Source organism: Geotrypetes seraphini, chromosome 2 (assembly GCF_902459505.1).
Source record: "Geotrypetes seraphini chromosome 2, aGeoSer1.1, whole genome shotgun sequence".
Taxonomy (NCBI): Eukaryota; Metazoa; Chordata; class Amphibia; order Gymnophiona; family Dermophiidae; genus Geotrypetes; species Geotrypetes seraphini.
In genome coordinates this window covers 228,553,903-228,574,574 of record NC_047085.1, presented here as the reverse complement: position 1 = coordinate 228,574,574, position 20,672 = coordinate 228,553,903, and the positions used below count along the sequence as shown (strand labels likewise).

The window sequence follows — 20,672 nt, the reverse complement described above, 5'->3', positions numbered from 1 at the left end:
TAATGTTCGCCAAGTGTTACTGGCATTTTCTCGAGCTCAACAGACTCATTATCCCGGTTTATTAGTGGGGTTAGACGCGGCAAAAGCCTTTGACAAGGTTCATTGGCATTATTTGTTTCAGGTATTACAGTATATAGGGCTGCCGGATAGTTATTTGGCGTTGATTCGTACACTTTACTCGGGACCCACTGCCTCAATATTGGTTAATGGGGTGAGATCCCCTACTTTCCCTGTGGGCAAGGGGACGCGGCAGGGATGTCCATTGTCTCCCCTTCTTTTTCTTTTGTACTTAGATCCTTTGTTACGAACACTTCATAGAGATGATGAGATTGTGGGGTTGCCAGAGGGTTGTTCCCAGTTGCGGGTCCTGGCATTTGCAGACGATCTGTTACTCACTTTGGGTAACCCCCATCGTTCGCTGTCCCGAGCTTTGGAACTCCTGGATGAGTTTCACCTTTACTCAGGCTTAGTACTTAATAAGCAGAAGTCCTTGGCGCTGCCGACCTCGCACGAGGTGTCTCAGACCTGGCAGGGAGAGTTTCCTTTACAGTGGGCCCCCTCCCAATTGATTTATTTAGGGGTGGTTATCCCTCAGAATTTGGACAGGCTTTACTCGGCCAATGTTTTGCCTTTGCTTCGTCGTACAACGACCGCCCTTTCTAATTAGCGGAAATTTCCCCTGTCCCTTTCTGGCCAAATTGCCCTGTATAACATGATGATACTACCTCAATGGCTTTATATTCTACAAATGCTTCCTATTATGTTAACTCCCACTCATTTATCCCAACACAACTCACACCTTTCTGGCAGGGGAAACGGGCTAGGATCTCATTATTTAAGTTGATGTTACCATGTACTCAGGGGGGGTTAGGTCTTCTGAGTGTTTCTAGATTTAATCTTGCCTGCCAGTTGCGACACATCCATGACTGGTTTTGTGATACTTAATATTTTTCCTTACCTGAGATTGAATGTTTTCATTTTCAACCTTACCATTTTAGCTATTTATTACATGCTCTCCACTTGCCGGACTTGCCTTTGTTACAATCACACCCCTTCTTACCTGCAATGCGTAAGGCCTGGAAACTGCTGTGCAAAATGTTGAAGATCTTGCCCTGTGAAACACCTTATCTCCCCATTGCTGGTAATGGAGATTTCCCACCTGGCTTGGATTCAGCAACCTTTTGACGTTGGACCACTGGGGGTCTTCAATATGTATCACAAGTGGTGCTTCACACGGGTCTTCCTGTTCCTTTTGCTGAACTACAGACACAGTTTCATCTTTCCCCTGTGGATTGGTTTGCTTATCGACAACTTCAGCATTACTTGCGGACCTTGCCTCCGGTGGTGTTGAGAGAGGATGTTCAAACTAGACTACAAGAAGCTCTTTGTCTTACAGCACAATAACTCATACCGTTGAAATGCTATCACAAGTTTTTACAGGACCTCTCTGGAGAAATGGACTTCCTTACTTTGGCCCAGAAATGGTCGGCTGATCTTCAGGTGCCTATCTCCGATGATATGATCCGTACAGGCATTCGCAGGGGGAATGCTTCTCTATTGTCATCGGTGGAGAGGAAGCGAAATTACAAGTTTCTACTACGAGCCTTTTATCCACCTAAGAGAGCTCATGTGATGGGGATCAGTATGGGTCATGGCTGTGGAAAATGCGCACAGCCTATGGCATCTTTTGGACACATGTTCTGGACTTGCCCATTGGTATCTGCCTTCTGGTTGCAACTGGTGTCTACTGTGGCTCGGCTCTGGGGTTGTTCCTGGAGGCTGCATCCAAGTTTCCTCTTCACTCTACAGATTCGTTTCCACCCACCTCGACCAGGTTGTGCGATTTTTCTTAGAAAAACTGTGTTATTGGGCAGGAAATGTGTTCTTTTGCAGTGGCTATCACCTCAGCCTCCTTCTATTCAGCAGTGGAGAGCATTAATGTTACAGCAAATGTTACTAGAACGAAAAGACATTGTGGACATGACTGCTAAAGCAGGTCAGTTATTTCGTCGATGTTGGTATCCTTTTAGTTTGACCTTTACTGCTTATGTTCAGCGACAACTTTGGGATATATGACCTGTCTATTGCTCCCGTTTTAACTGTGTTATTCCTTTGACATGATTACCGCTGCTGCTGCCCGGGAGGGGTGGGGGGGTGGGGGTTGGGGGGATAGGGGATTGGAGTTGTATTGTGGTTAAAAATCTACGCTTACTGTATTTTGTATGTTTTCATGCTGGTTTAATAAAAAACTACTTTACATAAAAAATTAATCGGTCAAAAGAAAGAAACAGGAAATCCACTGCCAGTTAAGACAGAAGCAGAGGCAAAGAACAGATGCAGTCCATCATAATTTACCCAAACTGACAGCCTAAGAATGGCAAATTTTGGTGGTTTAATCAGGGAAGGCATCTGTAAACAGGAATGTTTTTCATTCTTTCTATTGGTCATATGAACAATGGTGTTCAGCAGCACTGCAACAGAAATCCTGAGGTTACTAGCAAAAAATATGATTTACAAATCAATGTTTTGGGTCGTTTGCGAAATTACCACCAGGCTTCAGATTTGCTGGTCTTTAGTTTACTGAAGAGTTACTAAACAAGCTGAAAACCAGGGACACCACAAGCCAGGGCTCAAATCCCATTGCCATTCCTTGAGCTCTTGTACGTTTCACTTTCCACTGTCCCATGTACAAATTCAGATTGTAATAAACTCACTCGAAGCTACCACTGAGAAAGATGTAAAGTAATGCAAATTTTTACATATGTCACTTAGGACCTATAAAGCAACTCTGCTATAATAGCACTAACTTCCAGGAGTCAAACAAAAAAAGTGCCTACTTAGCAAAAGGCAACACTGCAAACACTGCAGTGGACATTAGATCATTTATACACCTAGAAACTAAAAGCACTCTGAATTAGTAGAAATTAATCCTACACAGACATTCAATGCTAACAGAAAACCAAGTCTCTTTTACGAGTGCAAAACACGGATAAAACCTTTACCCAGTATAAGGAACCACAAACTATAAATATAAATCGGTATAAATATGTAGACAAAAACTAAAAACCAAGAGGCTAGACTCTACATACAATGCGATACCATAAAAAGAGAAACAATGACGGATGTTTCATCCGTACTGTGTAAAATAAAAAGACTTATTCCAATCACTACATCACAAATTAACAAATATAAATAAAATACTAAATGAAAAATAAGATAATACCATTTTATTGGACTAACAATACATTTTTCAATAACATTCAGAAGTCAACACCTCCCCCCTCAGGTCAAGACAGCATTCTGCTTTTAGTTAGGGTATCCTGTACTAACCTAAGGAAGGAGGTTTTCGTCTTTGAAAGTCAATCAAAAAGTGTGTAAAATTGGACCAATTAAAAGATTTCAGCTTGTTTTTCATATTTTATTTGTATTTATTAATCTTTAGTAACATGACTACCACACTACTTTATTCTAAATTAATTTGATTTTTTTTTCTGGCTTTGTTGTCTGGCCATTTTCTTTAATTGTATTGGTCCCAGTCTCTGGCTTCAGTTTTCCTCCATCTTCTCTTAACTCTCTTGCCTAGGTTTCTAGTATATTTGTCATTTTTATCTTCTCCTTTTCCTTTCAGTTTTCTTTATTTTTTCTGCCTCTCTGTCCAAATTCCTTCTTTTTACTATCTACCTACAGCTTTTCCATCTTTCCCTCATCCCAGCTCTACTAATTCCTCTTCTTCATTCCACAGTTTTTCCACTAACTCTATTGCTCCTTTCATCCAGCATCAACTTTTTAACCCTCCTCTTTTTTCAACCTGCCATCTCCCTTTTCTCTTTCCCCCTACCTTCCACCTGGCGTCTTTTCTTTCCTCTTCCAAGTCCACCTTTGGTATCTTCTGTTTCCCTCGCCCTAGCTGCTGCAGCTTCCTGGTACCAACAAGTTGAAGGAGAAGGGTGGGACAAGCAGTTATGTGCATGGAGACTGGCAGACTTCAGCCCCATGACTCCTGTATGTTGTTTTGAGACTGCCTGTCTGATGTCAGGTGGGAGCTGGAGGGAGATGGGGGAAGGTCACAGTTGGGACTGAGGAAGCTTAGCCTTCCCTAACTTCTTATCTGCCTAGAAGTCATCTGACTATGGCGGTATAGAAGAATAAAGTTGTTGTTATTATTATTATAATGGGTACCTATAAACTAAATACTCCAACTACAGGCTTCTCTACTACTAACACTGCAGTTAGCTGATGCTGATTTCAGTTGTAAGAGCCTAGCCAGGAGACAAACTACACAAGGTGAATGTATCCATCAAGCTTTGTCTTATTGTTCTTTTCAAAAATTAGTAAAGATCACTTTGTTTGACAAATTCATTACCTAAATTAGGAGTTTTTAAGATTGTAACTAGTGTATTCGCTGTGTGATTGTACTCTCGCTGATTGTCCAGTTTCTCTTTTGTGTAAACCGCCTAGAACTGCTGGGTGATGGCGGTATGGAAGAATAAAGTTATTATTATTATTATCATCATTGTCTTACAGAAGGAATCACTGTTAATCAGAGAAAAATGTCACTCATGTCCTGCTAGTCGACTTAATTTTCATGCATTTAACATTTTGTGGCAAAGGAATGACTTCAATGTAAACAGTGAACACAAATGTGTCTTGTGTATCTTTAGCAGTATCAGGGTTAAATTAAAAATGAGAAAACATAGCTGCCCAGCAAATTTTGAATAAAACTGCATTCCCAGCATACCTTAAGTCACCCACATAGTGCGTGGCCCAGGAAAGGCGTACCCGGGAACGTCCCACCAAGTGCAAGAAATTGGTGACACCCAGGATGTTCTCAGCTGTTTCAAAAGCAGAGTTCCCTCGGCCAAGGATCAGTACCGACTGACCAACAAAATCAGCAGGGTCCACCGAAACCGACTCATAGCCCTCCATGTACTCCGAGCCAGGGAAATTCAAAACATTTGGTATCCACATGCCAGTGGCAACAAGAAGGACACTACCATAATAAAAAGAAAGAAAATTGTTTCATCAAATAATTCAAAAGCTTTGCAGTAGAGAAGGGGGGGGGGCTAGGAGCAGTGTAGATGGAAGAGTTTAAAACAAACCCCAAAACAAAATGGAGATATGGGATAGGAAATTCTACTAGCTAAATTTGTAGAATTTTGCTGGTGATTAGGAAAGCACAGTTACTTACCATAACAGGTGTTATCCAGGGGCAGCAGGCAGATATTCTCTACATGTGGGTGACGTCATCAACGGAGCCCCTTAGCGGACGTTTTCGCAAGCAGACTTGCTCGAAGACCTTCAGGCTTGCGACTGGCCTGCGCATGCGCGCGTGCCCCTCCCACCCTGCCTAGGGCATGCGTCTCCTCAGCGTGTCCTCAGTTCAGATAGCAAGCAAAGAAGCCAACCACGGGGAGGTGGGTGGGTTGCGAGAATATCTGCCTGCTATCCCTGGATAACACCTGTTACGGTAAGTAACTGTGCTTTATCCCAGGACAAGCAGGCAGCATATTCTCTACATTTGGGTGACCTCCAAGCTAACCAGAAAGGGATGGAGGGAGAGTTGGCAATGCAGGAGAATAGATTTTGCGAAACAGACTGGCCGAAACAGCCATCACACCTGGAGAAAGCATCCAGACAGTAATGCGAGGTGAACGTATGAACCGAGGACCAAGTGGCAGCCTTACAGATTTCCTCGATGGGAGTCGAGCAGAGGAAAGCAACAGACGCCGCCATCGCTCTGACCTTGTGGCCTGTGACTCAACCCGGCAGCCTGAGCGTAACAGAAAGAGATACAAGCGGCCAACCAGTTAGAAATGGTGCACTTAGAAACAGAGTGACCCAAGTGATTGGGATCGAAAGAGATGAACAGCTGGGGAGCAGTACGGTGAGGAGTGGTGCGCTTCAAGTAGAAGGCCAGCGCATGCTTGCAATCAAGAGAATGCAGAGCCGCTTCTCCAGGGTGAGAATGGGGCTTCGGAAAAAACACAGGAAGAACAATGGATTGATTGATATGAAAATCAGAAACAATCTTAGGTAAGAATTTAGGATGGGTACGGAGGACAACCTTATCATGATGGAAGACTGTGAAAGATGGGTCTGCAACCAAGGCTTGAAGCTCACTGACCCGACGGGCCAAAGTGAGAGCAATAAGGAACAGAACCTTCCAAGTAAGATCCTTCAAGTGAGCACGCGCTAGCAGCTCAAACGGGGGTTTCATCAATTGTGCAAGGACCACGTTGAGATCCCAAACCACCGGGGGTGGTCAAAGGGGTGGATGAACGTGGAAAAGTCCTTTCATGAAGTGGGAAACCACAGGATGAAGAGAGAGAGGCTTCCTGTCAATCGGCTGATGAAAAGCAGCAATGGCACTAAGGTGGACTCGAATCGAAGAGGACTGGAGTCCAGCGCCAGACAAGTGTAACAGATAATCCAGGACAGCCGATAAGGAGGCAGAGAGAGGCTTCAGCTGTCGAGTAGCACACCAGGAAGAAAAGCGGGTCCACTTCTGGTGGTAACACTGACGAGTGGATTCCTTCCAAGTCGCTTCCAGGACATCCAGAACAGGCTGGGAGAGCTGGAATGAAGGTAGTAAGTTTTGAGGAACCAAGCCGTTAAGTGCAGAGACTGGAGGTTGGGATGAAGCAAAGAACCTTGACTCTGTGTAAGCAGAGAAGGAAAAACAGGCAGAGGAAGAGGCTCCCTGGAAAAGAGTTGCAACAGCAGGGAGAACCAAGGCTGTCGGGGCCACCGAGGAACTATCAGAATCATGGTGGCATGCGAGGACTTGAGCTTGACGAGTCTTCAGAATCAGAGGGAATGGAGGAACGCATACAGGAACTCGTCCGTCCAATCCAGAAGGAAGGCATCCGCCTCGATCCTGAGAGCAGAAGTGGGGCAACTTGTGATTGTGAGGGGACGCGAACAGATCGATGTCCGGAGTCCCCCAATGAGCAAACACCTGACTCAGGGTGACGGAGTGGAGAGACCACTCGTGAGGCTGCAGAAGACGACTCAACTTGTCTGCCAGATAGTTCCGTTGGCCCTGAATGTAGACAGTATGAATGAAAATGTTGTGGCGGACGGCCCAATCCCAGAGCCGCAGCACCTCCTGGCAAAGGGACCTGAACCCCGTGCCCCCCTGTTTGTTGATATAATACATGGCGACCTGGTTGTCCGTACGAACCAGCACCACTCGGTTGCGAAGCAGGTGACAAAAAGCTTTCAGAGCGAGGAAAATCGCATGAAGCTCCAGAAGATTGATGTGACAAAGGCAGTCGGCCCGGGACCAAAGACCCTGGGTGCGCAGACCGTCCAGATGAGCCCCCCAAGCATAGGTCGACGAGTCCGTCATGAGAACCTTCTGCGGAGGAAGAGTATGGAACAGAAAACCTCTGGAAAGATTGGAAGAGAGCATCCACCAACGGAGAGACTTCCTCAACAAAGGAGTCATGACAATGCGTCGAGAGAGAGGATCCCGAACCTGGTTCCACTCGGATGCCAGAGTCCACTGAGGAATAAGGAGGTGAAGTCTGGCAAAAGGAATCACGTGAACCATGGAGGCCATGTGACCTAGGAGAACCATCATGAGCCGAGCCGGCGCCAAGTGCAGATGGGACACCATTCAGCACAAATGGATAAGGGCCTCCCGACGAGGCCGAGGCAAGAAGGAGCGGAGATGCACTGTGTCTAGGACCGCTCCGATGAACTCGAGAGACTAGGACGGGCAGAGGTGGGACTTGGGAAAGTTCACCTCAAAGCCAAGACTCTGAAGGAGCAATATCGTCTGCTCCGTTGCTCGCAGGACTTCGTTGCGAGAGGAAGCCTTGATCAACCAGTCGTCGAGGTAGGGAAACACCTGCAGGCCACGGAGGCGCAGGGTTGAAGCTACCACAACCAGACACTTCGTGAAGACCCTCGGAGAGGCCGCCAGGCCGAAGGGAAGAACACGATACTGGAGATGGAGATCCCCCACCCGGAATCTCAAATATCGGCGAGAGGCCGGGTGTATCGGAATGTGCGTGTATGCCTCCTTGAGGTCCAGTGAGCACAGCCAGTCCCCCTTGTCCAAGAGGGGATACAACGTGGGAAGGGTGAGCATTCTGAAACGTTCCCGTACCAGAAACTTGTTCAGAGCACAGAGGTCCAGGATCGGACGCAGATCCCCCGTCTTCTTGGGTACCAGAAAGTACCGGGAGTAAAATCCAGAGTTCCACTGTTCCCGGGGAACCTCCTCTTCCACCCGAAGGTGAAGAAGGGCCTGGGCTTCCTGCAGAAGGAGAGGAAGCTGAGACCGAGCAGAAGGAAACTCTCTTGGAGGCAGGTCCGGGGGTACGCGACTGAAGGGGAGGGAGTACCACTCCTTGATGATAGACAGCAACCAACTGTCGGTGGTAAGATTTTCCCATGGGGCATAGAAATGATGGAGATGACCCCCGATGGGGAAGGGGGAAGGCTCCAGAAGGAAGGGAGCCTGGAGGCTCGGACTGGAATTGTCAAAAAGACGGTCCAGCCTTTGCCGGGGCCGACGGCTGAGTTTTAGGGAGCCATTGCTGCTGCTGCTGTGGAGGCCGTTTTGAAGGAGGCCTAGAGAAAGCAGGAGTGGATTTCAGTGGGTACCTCCGGAGAGGAATTTTATATTGGCGAGCCAGAGGGGCCTTAGGTTTAAGTTTCACCAGAGACACAAAGGACCGCTCATGGTCAGAGAGGCGCTTTGTGGCTGCCTCGATGGACTCATCAAAGAGCTCATGACCCACACACGAGAGATTGGCAAGACGATCCTGTAGATTCGGATCCATATCCACAAGTCGGAGCCAAGTGAGGCAACGCATAGCGATCACAAAGGCTGTGACTCTTGAGGACAATTCAAAGGCGTTGTAAGAGGCCTGAAACATATACAGATGGAGCTGGGAGAGGGTCTCTATGAGGAGACGAAACTCCTGACGCCGAGGCTCCGGCACAACAGCCCAGAACGAGCGGAGGGCATCAATACAGAACCGAAGATAGGATGTGAAGAAGAAACTGTAGTTAAGGACACGGTTCGCCATCATCAAGTTCTGATAAAGACGGCGACCAAATTTGTCCATCGTACGGCCCTCCCTGCCAGGGGGGACGGCAGCATAGATCTTCGAGGGATTAGACTTCTTCAAGGAAGACTCAACCGTCAAGGATTGGTGGGAAAGCTGAGCACCCTCAAACCCCTTAACCGGGGTAGTCCAGTAACAGGACTCCAACTTGCAGGGGATGGCAGTGACAGCATAAGGTGTCTCCAGGTTCCAGAGAAACGTTTGCCGAAGAACCTGATGCACTGGAAGGCGAGGAGCCTCACAAGGCATATGGTCAACTCCCAATTCCGCCAGGTATTCCTGGGTAAAGCAGGAGTCAGACTGAAGAGTCAAGTTCAGAGCTTTGCCCATGTCAGAGATGAAATGAGAAAAGGAGGACGTCCAAGAAGAGGAATCATCATCCAGAGGGGACTCCGACCGAGACCGGGGCGCAGCCGAGAACGAAGGAGAAACTTCCCTGGAATAGTAAGCCAGAGCCTCAGAGTCCCGTGAATGGGAGACTGAAGAGGTGCGACTAAGGCACGTAGGGGGCGTCGAAGAACGGCCCCACGCCAAATGGACCGGAGAAGACCCCGGAGTCTGAGGAAATCGCTGAGAAAGCCTCGGAGAAGATGGGGCATAGCAAAAATCCCCAACAGGCTTCGAAGCAGTCCCCTTAGAAGCCGGCAGGCTCCTTGATGGGGAACACACACTAGAGTCCAATTCGAGGACAAGCGTGTGAGTAAATGGTCTCGAGGTCGGAGACCTGCCCCGATCGGGCGGGGAAAACTGGGGCTTTTTAGAAGAGGTAAGCCTCGCCCCAGTAGCGGGGGAAACATGGGTCCCCGGCCAGGACTCCCGAAAAGTCCTCGGCGCCTCATGGAAGGAAGAATCGCTCGAGGGAACCCAACGAGTCTTGCGGGCGACACCTCAAGAAATGAGGGGACGCTATGGCTGGGCAGACCGCGACTGGGTCGAGACCGAGGCCACAGGCGTCGAGTTCGGGACTAGTTGGCTCACCACCGAGGAAAGCTGTGTGGTAATGATAGCCTTAAGCATGTCCTCGAACATAGGCACCGAGACCAAAGGAAGGTGGGTCGGAGGTGCAGCAGTGCGCTCCTTCAGGGGCGACCTCGAAGAAGAGTATTCCCTACATGAGGAGGCACGCTTAGAGTGATGTCTCGAAGACGCCGATGAGGCGGCGCTAGTATGAGACTCAGAGGAAGACTTCTTTGCTGGCACACCTGAGGAGGAAAGAGGAGACTTGCCCGAGGCCGGAGTAGCAGAAGAGGCTGAAGCCGGAGCCTTCGAGGCCGATGGGGACTTTGAGGCCGAGGACTTCAAGGCTGAGGTACCCAACGAGGGAGCTGAGGTCGTGGACTTCGAGGCCGAGGAATCCAACGAGGGTGCCGAGGCCGAGCTCGAGGCCTGCCCCGCAGGATCCATGGGGCCAAAGAGTTGGAGAATCTTGGCCACCCTTCGACGAAGAGCCCGCAGTTGTAGAGTCACACAATGGGACATGACTCAGCACGGTGCTCCGCACCCAGGCACTCAACACACCAACAATGTGGGTCAGTGATGGAGATAACCCAGTTACACTGAGTACAGTTTTTAAAACCCGAACGAGGCCAGGACATAAGAAAAAATATGGCCGCGGCGCTGCGAGGCCAGGCGGAGGACCAGGAATTCAGTCGAAAAAACACAAACTGAAAAAATGAAAATAATAAAGACACGAGCACAGCGACTCAAACAAAAATAATAAAGAAAGCCGTGGTGCAAGAGGGACAACGATTTTGCGCACAGCAAGGGAGCAGTGCTTCTGGCTCCGTGGAAAACATTGAACTGAGGACACGCTGAGGCAGGGTGGGAGGGGCATGCGAGCATGTGCGGGCCAATCGCAAGCCTGAAGGTCTTCGAGCAAGTCTGCTTGCGAAAACGTCCGCAAGGGGGCTCCGTTGATGACGTCACCCACATGTAGAGAATTTGCTGCCTGCTTGTCCTGGGATAACCATCTTACCATCAGTTCCTTTCTATTAACTCCCACGATATCTTTGGTCGATGGGAACTGCCTCTTGGGGTGTGCCACAATTATGGCACCACTTTGTGAGGCGCAGGTATATTAAGTAGCTTTCAGGGATGCAAGTCACTTAAGTTAGGCGGTTGTATAACGCCTACCACCCCCTAACTTAAAGCGCCATTTGTAGGATCAGGGCCTTCATGCCTCCACTGCTCATGCCATAGGAATCAGTATCCCCCAGTTTGCCCATCAAAGCTGTGGAAATCTTAATATGCAGGCAGTAGTGGTGCCATTACCTACATCTGTAGTTATGCCCATTCTGGTCACTGAGGAAAAAATGATGTCTATTCCAGGCCTGCTGGTCTTTCTGCAGTCGGACACGAGTAATATTAGTGTTGTACTGCACCCGAAGCCCAAGCGTGGCACTAAAGTTATTGAGGTAGTGTACCATTGCATCAGCATGTGGAAAGAACTCCTTGCAGTGGTGTTTGAAGAGCTGCTGATCCATGTGGCTCAGTAGCGAGTTCCAATCATGCCTCAGGTTGAACTCGCGGTTTCTGTGGCCTGTGTACTGCTTGTTGATGCTGATGAGCTTGCGGTGGCGTGGGTAGAGCTGAAAGAAGCTTCCAGATATATTGCTGCGTTCAAAGATCATGTAATCCCTTCCAGCCTGCTGCAAGAAATAGGCCATCTGCAGGCCTGAAGGGCCAGCCCCAATAATGCAGTAATCATGATGTCTGGGAGCAGAGATAGTCCTAGCCCCTCCTAACCACAGGGCAAAAATCAAAATCAGGAGTGGTTGATTTTTGAGTTGGGACAGGAGCATTACAATAACAGTCTGGCAATACCTGTTGAAAACAATTAGAAAACAGTTTGGAAAGGGTGGAAAGACTATGAAATGAATCAAGCACTTTCAAAGTTCAAAAAGCAAACACCAGTAATACCTACCAACACATCATAAACAATCTACAAATGTCACATTTGTGAGCACAACACTGGATGGTTTACAAGCAGAATTAATTTGTATTTACCCAACATAATTATCCAGAGATTAAGCTATACCTGAATTTTTAAGAACAAATAGGTGCTTTCTTCAGATGAGATCCAGAAAAGGATCTCACACAGTTTCCAAAGCTCAGGTACCACATTGCTGGCTAATTCACAAAATAACCTTTAGGAATTTTTTCTTAAAACTTATTTTATTTATTCAATTTTCTATACTCTTCTCCCAGGGGAGCTCAGAATGATTTACATGCATTTATTCAGGTACTCAAGCAGTTTTCCCTCTCTATCCCATCGGGCTCACAATCCATCTAACGTACCTGGTGCAATGGGGGGGATTAAGTGGCTTGTCCAGGGTCACAAGGAGCAGCGTGAGTTTGAACCCACAACCTCAGGGTGCTGAGGCTGTAGCTTTAATCACTGCACCACACTCTCCCCTTAGTGCACACTAACAGACATTAGCATGCACCAAGTGCCAGGTGGGCCAAGGTGTAAAATAGGATGTACAAAATTTAGCATATACTAATATCCACCAACTAGTGGTACTAAGATTATATGTACTGTATTGCCATATTGTGACAGACCAAAGGTCAATCAAACCCAGTATCATATTTCCAAAGTAGCTCCTCCTCTTATCAGTTCCTGGACCAGTTGCTCCAAGAAGCAGTCATTTATGATGTCTAGGAATTTTACCTCCCTAACACTCCCTGATGTAACATTTAACCAGTCAATGTTGGGGTAATTGAAATCAATCACTACCAAAATAACCAATTAGGGAACCCCCCTGGCTGTATGTATAGCAACAATTGCCCAGAACTATATCATCAAGCGCCAAAAGCACCTAGAAATCACTCATTATTATACTGTTGCCAGCTTTTCTACTCTCTGAAAACATTTCTTCATTTGCTCATTCTGTCCCAGGGGACAGTAGTATAACCCTAACTTTATATTCCTTCCATTCACACATGGAATAAGCTAAGTGTTCGAGGCTTATGCAGGTAAGGCAGAGCTTAAAGGAATGGGACAGGAACAGGGATGGAACATATATATTGAGATTCCACGGGGACAGGGGCAAATTTGTCCGTGTCATTCTCTATGATTCCCTGCTAGAGCCTAGCCTGCATTACCTGAGCAACAGGAAGTCAGCAGGATGCTCTGACAACTGATGCGGCAGTTCAACTTCTAGGTATGCTCAGTTCACATATCTGAATCGAGCATGCTGGCGTCAGACACTGGAGCAGCCTGCCAACTTCTGCTGCTCAGGCAATGATGGCTGGGCTCCAGCAGGAAAACTCTTCGGCTGGCAGGGGTTAAGCATTACCGCCAGCAAATAAATAATCGGAGGGGAGATAGCAACAGCGGCAGGGGGAAGGTGGGACTGAGAGGAAATGCTTGTCCCCTCCCCAGTCCACCCTTGGGAGCCCCCTCTCCCAAATCAACTTCTGGCTATGCCCTTGCATAAATCCAATTTTGCAGTTTTCTTTCCTATTATGGAGTTATGAACACTGACCTTAACTAAAGAAAATTATCCCAAAAGGCTTCAGGGATCACCTATAGTCTGAGTGACTCGAACATCCCTGTAAAACAATAATGTACAGTATATGGAATGTTAATACTGTGTCGTTCATGGATAGATATCTCACTAGTAATGTTGTTTTTGTTATTGTTGGGGGGGGGGGGTTTCTGTTGATAGTGCAGGGTAATTTACCGTGTGGAGCGTGATCTTTACGAGTCTCTGTTGTAACTCCTCCTGAAGAAGTCTCAGCAGCGAAACTCAGGACTGAGTTGGGCACTGAGCACTCATATTCACATGTATTTAATATAAAATGTTTATAACGTAAAGGATAAATATGTTCAAATTGACAAACCAGTGATTTTGGTATTAGTGTGTCAACTGACTCCGGGTTTTCAAGTATTGATCTCCTGAAAATATCTAGGTTGTTTTGGGGGTTTGGTTCTTTTTTTACCTTGGATTGCAAGTAACTTGGTTTGCAAGTGTTTTGCAAGACAAGCAAAACATCTGATTAAATTTTAACTTGATATACAAGCAATGTCTTGCAATACGACTACATACAGTATACACACATCACAATTGAGCCCATGGTTCTTCTTTCTCTGAGGCTCCAGGAGTGTAGTGACTGTTCTAAATGGGCCAGGTCTTGCAATACAAGTATTTTGTATTAAAGTTTTTGGGTTGTGGAACGAATCGTCTGAGTTTCCATTATTTCTTATAGGGAAATTTGCTTTGATATAGGAGTGTTTTGGATTACAAGCATGCTTCCGGAACCAATTATGCTCGTAAACCAAGGTTTTGCTGTACAGTTAGACCTTGGTTTGCGAGCATAATTCGTTCCAGAAGCATGCTTGTAATCCAAAGCACTTGTATATCAAAGCAAATTTCCCCATAGGAAATAATGGAAACTCAGATGATTTGTTCCACAACCCAAAAACTTTAATACAAAATACTATACATACTTGTATTGCAAGACCTCCTCATTTAGAACAGAACCAGTGGCTCAGTTGTGATGATGTGACCCGTGTATACTGTATGTACTTGTATTGCAAGACTTTGCTTGTTTAGAACAGTTACTACACTCTTGCAGTGTCAGAGAGAGAAGAATCATTGGCTCAGTTGTGATGTGTGTACACTATATCTACTTGTATTGCAAGACATTGCTTGTATATCAAGTTAAAATTTAATAAAATGTTTTGCTTGTCTTGCAAAACACTTGCAAACCAAGTTACTGTACTTGCAATCCAAGGTTTTACTGTATTTGCGAATTGAATTGCTTGTACAGTCCGAGAGGCGCCGGTAATAGCCAGAGGTCCTTACCTGCCAGCTGTCGGGCTCCTCTCGCGCGAGCAGGGGGGCTCCACCCCACTTAGAGGCTGCCAGCAAACAAAATCCAGCACATAAACCAACTACATGGAGAAGTCAACAAACGTAACGCACGCCGAAAACGAGACGATCGTCGCAGGGGCAGCCAGACAACGCCTCGCGCGCACGACACAGTGACAGCCGCACTGCCAGAGCCACAGCATCCAAGCGATCAGCTAAAGCGTCCCCCCGCAACCACTGTATGCAGCGTTGCCTGTTGGGCCAATCTCCAGCCAAATTGGGCTACGGGAATTTTTTTAAGGTTGCGGATAAATGGGCTACTTTCTTACAGTGGAAGCGGGTTTGGGGGTTTGTTTGTTTTTTTGGGATGGTAGTCACTAATGGTCCGGCGCCTCTCTGTGCATTGCAAGCCTCGGTCTAATGCTCCAATAGCCTCTATTAGTTCACTTCAAGCCTCATTGTGGTGCTCCAATAAACTCTCAATGCATTCCAAGCCTCACTTTGGGGTTCTCATCTACTTTTTGACTGGGACCTGGGTATCTCAGAGCTCAAGGATGATCGCTCTCTTAATGGGAATACTAATGCCATACTGGGGCCCAAAAAAGAGCAGAAAAAAAGGATTTTGGACTGGTTTCTATGCTGTAATCGTTGGCCTCTAGCAGTAATGATCTACAATCTGTCTCCTGAAATCTAGGACACTTGGCAGTTTTTGACTCCCATTGTAGCTGTGCATTGATGCATGTATGTATTGAGAAGGGTGAAAGATTAATGTGCTAAACTGAAAAAAAATTTCAATATCTCTTTCTGAATACAGTGAAACAGCATGCCCAGTCCATGATAGAACTGGCATCTCTACTATAAAGTGCATAGGGATGGATGGATGCAGCTTGCTTTCAAGCAGGTCCAGTGTTAGACACGCTGGGTCCAGAGCAAAAATTAAGGAGAGAGCTCCCAATTCCTTTCCTCCTTGCCCCCTCCCCCCCTTCATTTAAAAATCAGCCATTCCAGGAGTCACTATTGGCCAGGATGTCCTTCCCTTCTCGCCACCCTGTTCTGAAGCCCCCCCCCCCCCCTTGGCGCTGTTCCTCTGCTGCAACTTCCTTTTTCTCTTTAGGCAGACCGCAGTAGAACAGCGCTGAGGAAGCTGCAACAAGGGTTAGAGAATCGCTGCCGTGCCGGTAACACATTTGCATTTTAAAAGGCTTTGGAACAGGGTGGGTAGAAGGGAAGAATATCCTGGCCTATTGAAGTACCCTGCAGCTGTGGGGTCCAGCCAGGGTAGCTGCCCTGTTTGCCCCTCACCCCCTAAAGCTAGCTGTCTTCAGGGAAATGTTGAATCATTTGCAGAGGTGAGAGTGGGGGTAGAGAGCATTGTTTGGGAGCTATAGGTACTACACTGTCTGGGATTTGCACACCAACACCTGCCTAATAATCTCATTAAGCACATCAACACCTGCCTTAGAATGATCTAATTAAGCAGCATTCCTCCCCTCACCTGGAGCTTAATGGGCATCTTTAGTACTGGGGTGTGAATGAGGAATAAACAAACTGTGCCTTCCAATTAGAGAATGATGTGGGGGACAAAATTTGCCCTGTCCCTTTAGGAACTCATTTTCCCGTCCTGTCCCTGCCCCATTCCTGCAAGCTCTGTCCTCATCTACACAAGCCTCAAACAGATAAGAGGGACTTATACAATGAATGGAGTTCACAGGGGGGGAGACAAGTGATGAGAGCTATTGAGGGGCTACAGAGTGAATGCACTTGTATGTAAGAGGAATTTGAACTTTATTCGGAAATGGATGGGGAGACAATGAAATGACTTGAGGAGAAGGCTAATGTGGGCATGGCAGCTCTCACAGAATATGGGTCATGCAGCAGCATTTTGAATGGACTGGAGAGAGATGGTTGAGCAGAAGACCTGAGAAAAGTATGTTGCAGTAGTCTAAGTGAGATATGATGAGAGCATGGATAAGAGTTTTGGTAATGTACTCAGAGAGGAGGTCGGATTTTGGTAATATTGTAGAGGAGGAAGCAACAGGTTTTAGCAGTTTGTTGAATATGAATGGAGAAGGAAAGAGAGGAGTCAAAGATTATCCCGAGGTTGCGAGCTGACAAGTCATGGAGGAGGAGAATGTTATCCCCAGAAATATGGAACAGGGGGGAGGGGGATTTAGGCAGAAAGATAGGAGTTTGGTTTAAGCCATATTCAGTTTTAGATGGCAGTGAGACATCCAAGTTGAGATTCGGATCTAAATTCTTGTAGAGCAGTGTTTCTCAACGTCTTCAAGCCAAGTACCCCCTAAGTATAACAAACATCAACCGAGTACCCCCACCTAAGCTCTGCCCCTGACCTGCCCAAACTCTGCCCCTGACCCCACCCCCATAATAATAGTACTAATTGTAATGCAATTTCTTCCATCCATTTTTCATATACGCACAATATAATCTTATTAATACATAATAGTAACCACAAAATTAAAACACAGAGCACACTGTACGCAGAGAAAATCTTAATTATCATTTATATTCGGGGTTTTTTTTCAAAGAGGTCAAGGCAGATGTCACCTCGGTAACAACTATAGAAAAATAGACAAATATAGTGCAAAATGTAGACAGTAGATATAAATTCTCAAAACGGACACATTTTGATCACTAAATAGAAAATAAAATCATTTTTCCTACCTTTGTTGTCTGGTGATTTCATAAGTCTCTGGTTGCACTTCCTTCTGACTGTGCAGCCAATATTTCTTTCTGCCTCCTGCACGCTTCCTCTCCTCTGGACTAAAGGTCTGCACGGGAACGGGGATCGTGGGAATCCCCCGACCCACGGGACTCCCACGGGTATCCCCCTCTGGCCCACGGGACTCCCGCAGGGACCCCACTCTGGCCCACGGAACTCCCACAGGGATGGAAGGCTTTGGAAGCAGGGTTCAACTTACTGAGGCCTATCTAAATTCCGACAAGGCTGAGAGACCAGTCCAGCGCCATGGTGGAAGCAGCCATGCTGAGCAGTGAGCTCAGCATGCACACAGCTGAAAGCCTTGCTGATTGGTCGCGCGGCAGGCCGGGAACAGCGAGCAAGGCTTTCAGTTGTTTACCTGCTGAGCTCACTGCTCAGCATGTACACAGCTGAGAGCCTTGCTTGCTAATTGGTCAGCAAGGCTAGAGTGGAAAGACACATATTTAGTGATCCGCCCAGCACCCCGAAGGCCCAGATACTGGCGAGACTCGTCTTGAACTAGAAGAGAGTGACCAGAGGAGGCAGGAGACAAGGAACCAAGCAATTTTTTTCAGACCCGAGCTGAGGACGGAACAGCAGTGAGCACAGCAGGCATGAGGAGGTGCTTCAGAGAAGAAGGAGGATTCGGCAACCAGCAGTCAGGTAATTAACTTAAACATAAAAGAAACTGTGGAATTGATGATCCTGATGAAATCTTTTACTGTGTTTTATATTTTCATATTGTGTTTCATTTTTTAATTCATCTGCATCTTTTTCAAATAAAGATTTCATCAGGATCATCAATTCCACAGTTTCTTTTGTGTTTGCGCTGCTGTTTTCCTTGTGGAATCTCTTTGGTGGAACCCTTTTTTTGTTTTCTGTTCAAGTAATTATAAACCCCCTCTTTTACTAAGGCTGACGTGTCCATTATATTCTATGGACGCGTTATCCTTTAGCGCACGCTAAATCGGCTAGCAAGCCTTAGTAAAAGAGGGGGTTTATAAGTTAATTACCTGAACAGAAAACAAAAAAAGGGTTCCACCAAAGAGATTCCACAAGGAAAACAACAGCGCAAACACAAAAGAAACTGTGGAATTGATGATCCTGCCAGAAGTAATTGCTGCTTTGTATGGGGATGGGCAGGGATGGAGGGGATTCCTCGTGGGGACAGGTGGAGACAGAAAGGATCCTGACAGGGACGGAGGGGATTCTGGTGGGGACGGGTGGGATTTCTGTCCCCGTGCAATTCTCTACTCTGGACCTCATTCCCTTTCCCAATCAATATCACTCTCTGTCCCTCCATGAGTCCAACTTTTCTTCCTCTCTCCTCCACCCCCATTGGCAACATTCCTTCCCTTGCTGCAAAGGGAGGGGGAAAGAGAGAGAAAGATCCAGGGTGCATTTCTCTCACTCCCTCTACTACTACATCCAACATTTCTCCATCCTTTCCACCAGTCTAACATTTCTTTCTCTCTGCCTCCTGCATACTTTCTCTCCTCCAGTCTTTATCCCCTCCCCCTCCATGAATTCAACTTTTTACTCTCTGCCCTCTCTCCAGGGCAGGATTAATTCATCGAGGGCCCCTAGGCACACAAGTCCATGCATGCGGCTGCTTGAATCTTTTCTGACACACTTCTTATTTCTGGTTGCGTCAGAGGAGAAGATTCAAGCAGCTGTGCGCGACTTGTTGAAAGGCTCATGCCGCTGGGAGAGAAGAAAAATTAAAATAGCCATGAAGGTGAAAGGAAGTGAGGGAGATGCCCAGATGGTGGCAATTGGGAGTGAGGGATGGGACTGCTGGACCACGAAGGATGCTGACAGGAAGTGGAGATAGAGGGGGAGGGGCAAGAGGAACAGACACTGCATGGAAATGGGCAGGGGAGAGAGGGGAACTCGCTGCATGGAAATGGGTAGGGGAGAGGGGAACACGCTGCATGGAAATGAGTAGGAGAAAGAGAGGGAAATATGCTGGAAGGAAGTGAAGAGAGAGGGAGGGGAGGGATGAGCAGACTCTGCATGTAAGTGGGTAGGAGAAAGAGAGGGGAACATGCTGCTTGGAAATGGGTAGGAGAGAGAGAGGAATACACATCAAAGTGGAGAGAGGAGAATATGCATGGAAATGGGTAGGAGAGGGAACACGCTGGAAGGAAGTGGAGAGAGAAGGGGAGAGAGGAGCAGACACTGCGGCCCAAATTCTGTAACCAGCGCCTAAAGTTAGACACCTATTTCAGAGGCGCCCATCTAGATAGGCGCTTATCCAAATTGAATAACAAGCTCAATTAAGCTTTTATATCAGTACTGATTGCAACATAGGCGTCTATCAAGAAAGTGCGATTCTGTAACAATTTAGGCAGCCTTCAAAAAAATAGGCGTTATGTATGTTAGGCGTGGGCGTGGCTATGTGTTAGGCGCCTTCTTTCAGAATCATTGCTCTTAAGTGTGCTTAAGCGCTTACGTGGGCGCCTAACTTTTAGTTGTACCTGGAGCTGTCCTATTTATTATTATTAAGTCTGTATTTAATTTTCAAATACATTTCCAAGCATAATCATCTTGATCAGAAAGATTGACAGAAATTGAAAAAATATAAAATAAAGAATATACTTCCAAAAGATCAGAAAATTTCCTGTCATTCTCAAGTCCTCAATTGTGAGGTTCCAAGATTCATTAAGTGACTAAATATAATACAAACAAATTAGTTAATCAAGGAAAAAGAACAGCCTATAATGGTAGGAGAATAATTCTACATTAAATGAAGTTGTTATATCTTATACTTTATCAAAGCGTTTTAGAGATAAGAAACCAGACAACTGAGATGGATCAAAGAAAATATATTTAAAGGATTTGTATGTCCTATATATTGGGCGCCTCCAAAATAGGAGCCCAAATAGGTGCCACAGCGCAATTCACTAAACCACCCAATTTTACTTGAATCACGCTAATTAGGTGCCTAACGTTTGGGCGCTTCTTATAGAATTTGCCCTTGCATGTTAGTGGGTAGGAGAGAGGGGAGAAGACGCTGCATGTTAGTGGGTAGGAGAGAGGGGAGAAGATGCT

General features: G+C 46.5%; 1 protein-coding gene across 3 annotated transcripts in view; it reads right to left on the bottom strand.

The window, feature by feature from the left end:
* FOXRED2 (FAD dependent oxidoreductase domain containing 2) overlaps positions 1 to 15,313 on the bottom strand; it is a 78,885-nt gene extending 63,572 nt beyond the window's left edge. The window contains exons 1-4 of one of the 3 annotated variants that reach the window (XM_033935124.1): positions 14,894 to 15,313; positions 13,571 to 13,637; positions 11,355 to 11,906; positions 4,739 to 4,990 (exon numbers count right to left, since the gene is read on the bottom strand). In XM_033935124.1, the coding sequence (XP_033791015.1) occupies positions 4,739 to 4,990; positions 11,355 to 11,884 (782 nt within the window). In that variant the 5' untranslated portion in view covers positions 11,885 to 11,906; positions 13,571 to 13,637; positions 14,894 to 15,313. The remainder of the gene's footprint in view (positions 1 to 4,738; positions 4,991 to 11,354; positions 11,907 to 13,570; positions 13,638 to 14,893) is intronic. The other 2 variants (XM_033935123.1, XM_033935125.1) reach the window with 2 other exon arrangements.
* Positions 15,314 to 20,672: the final 5,359 nt, after the last annotated feature.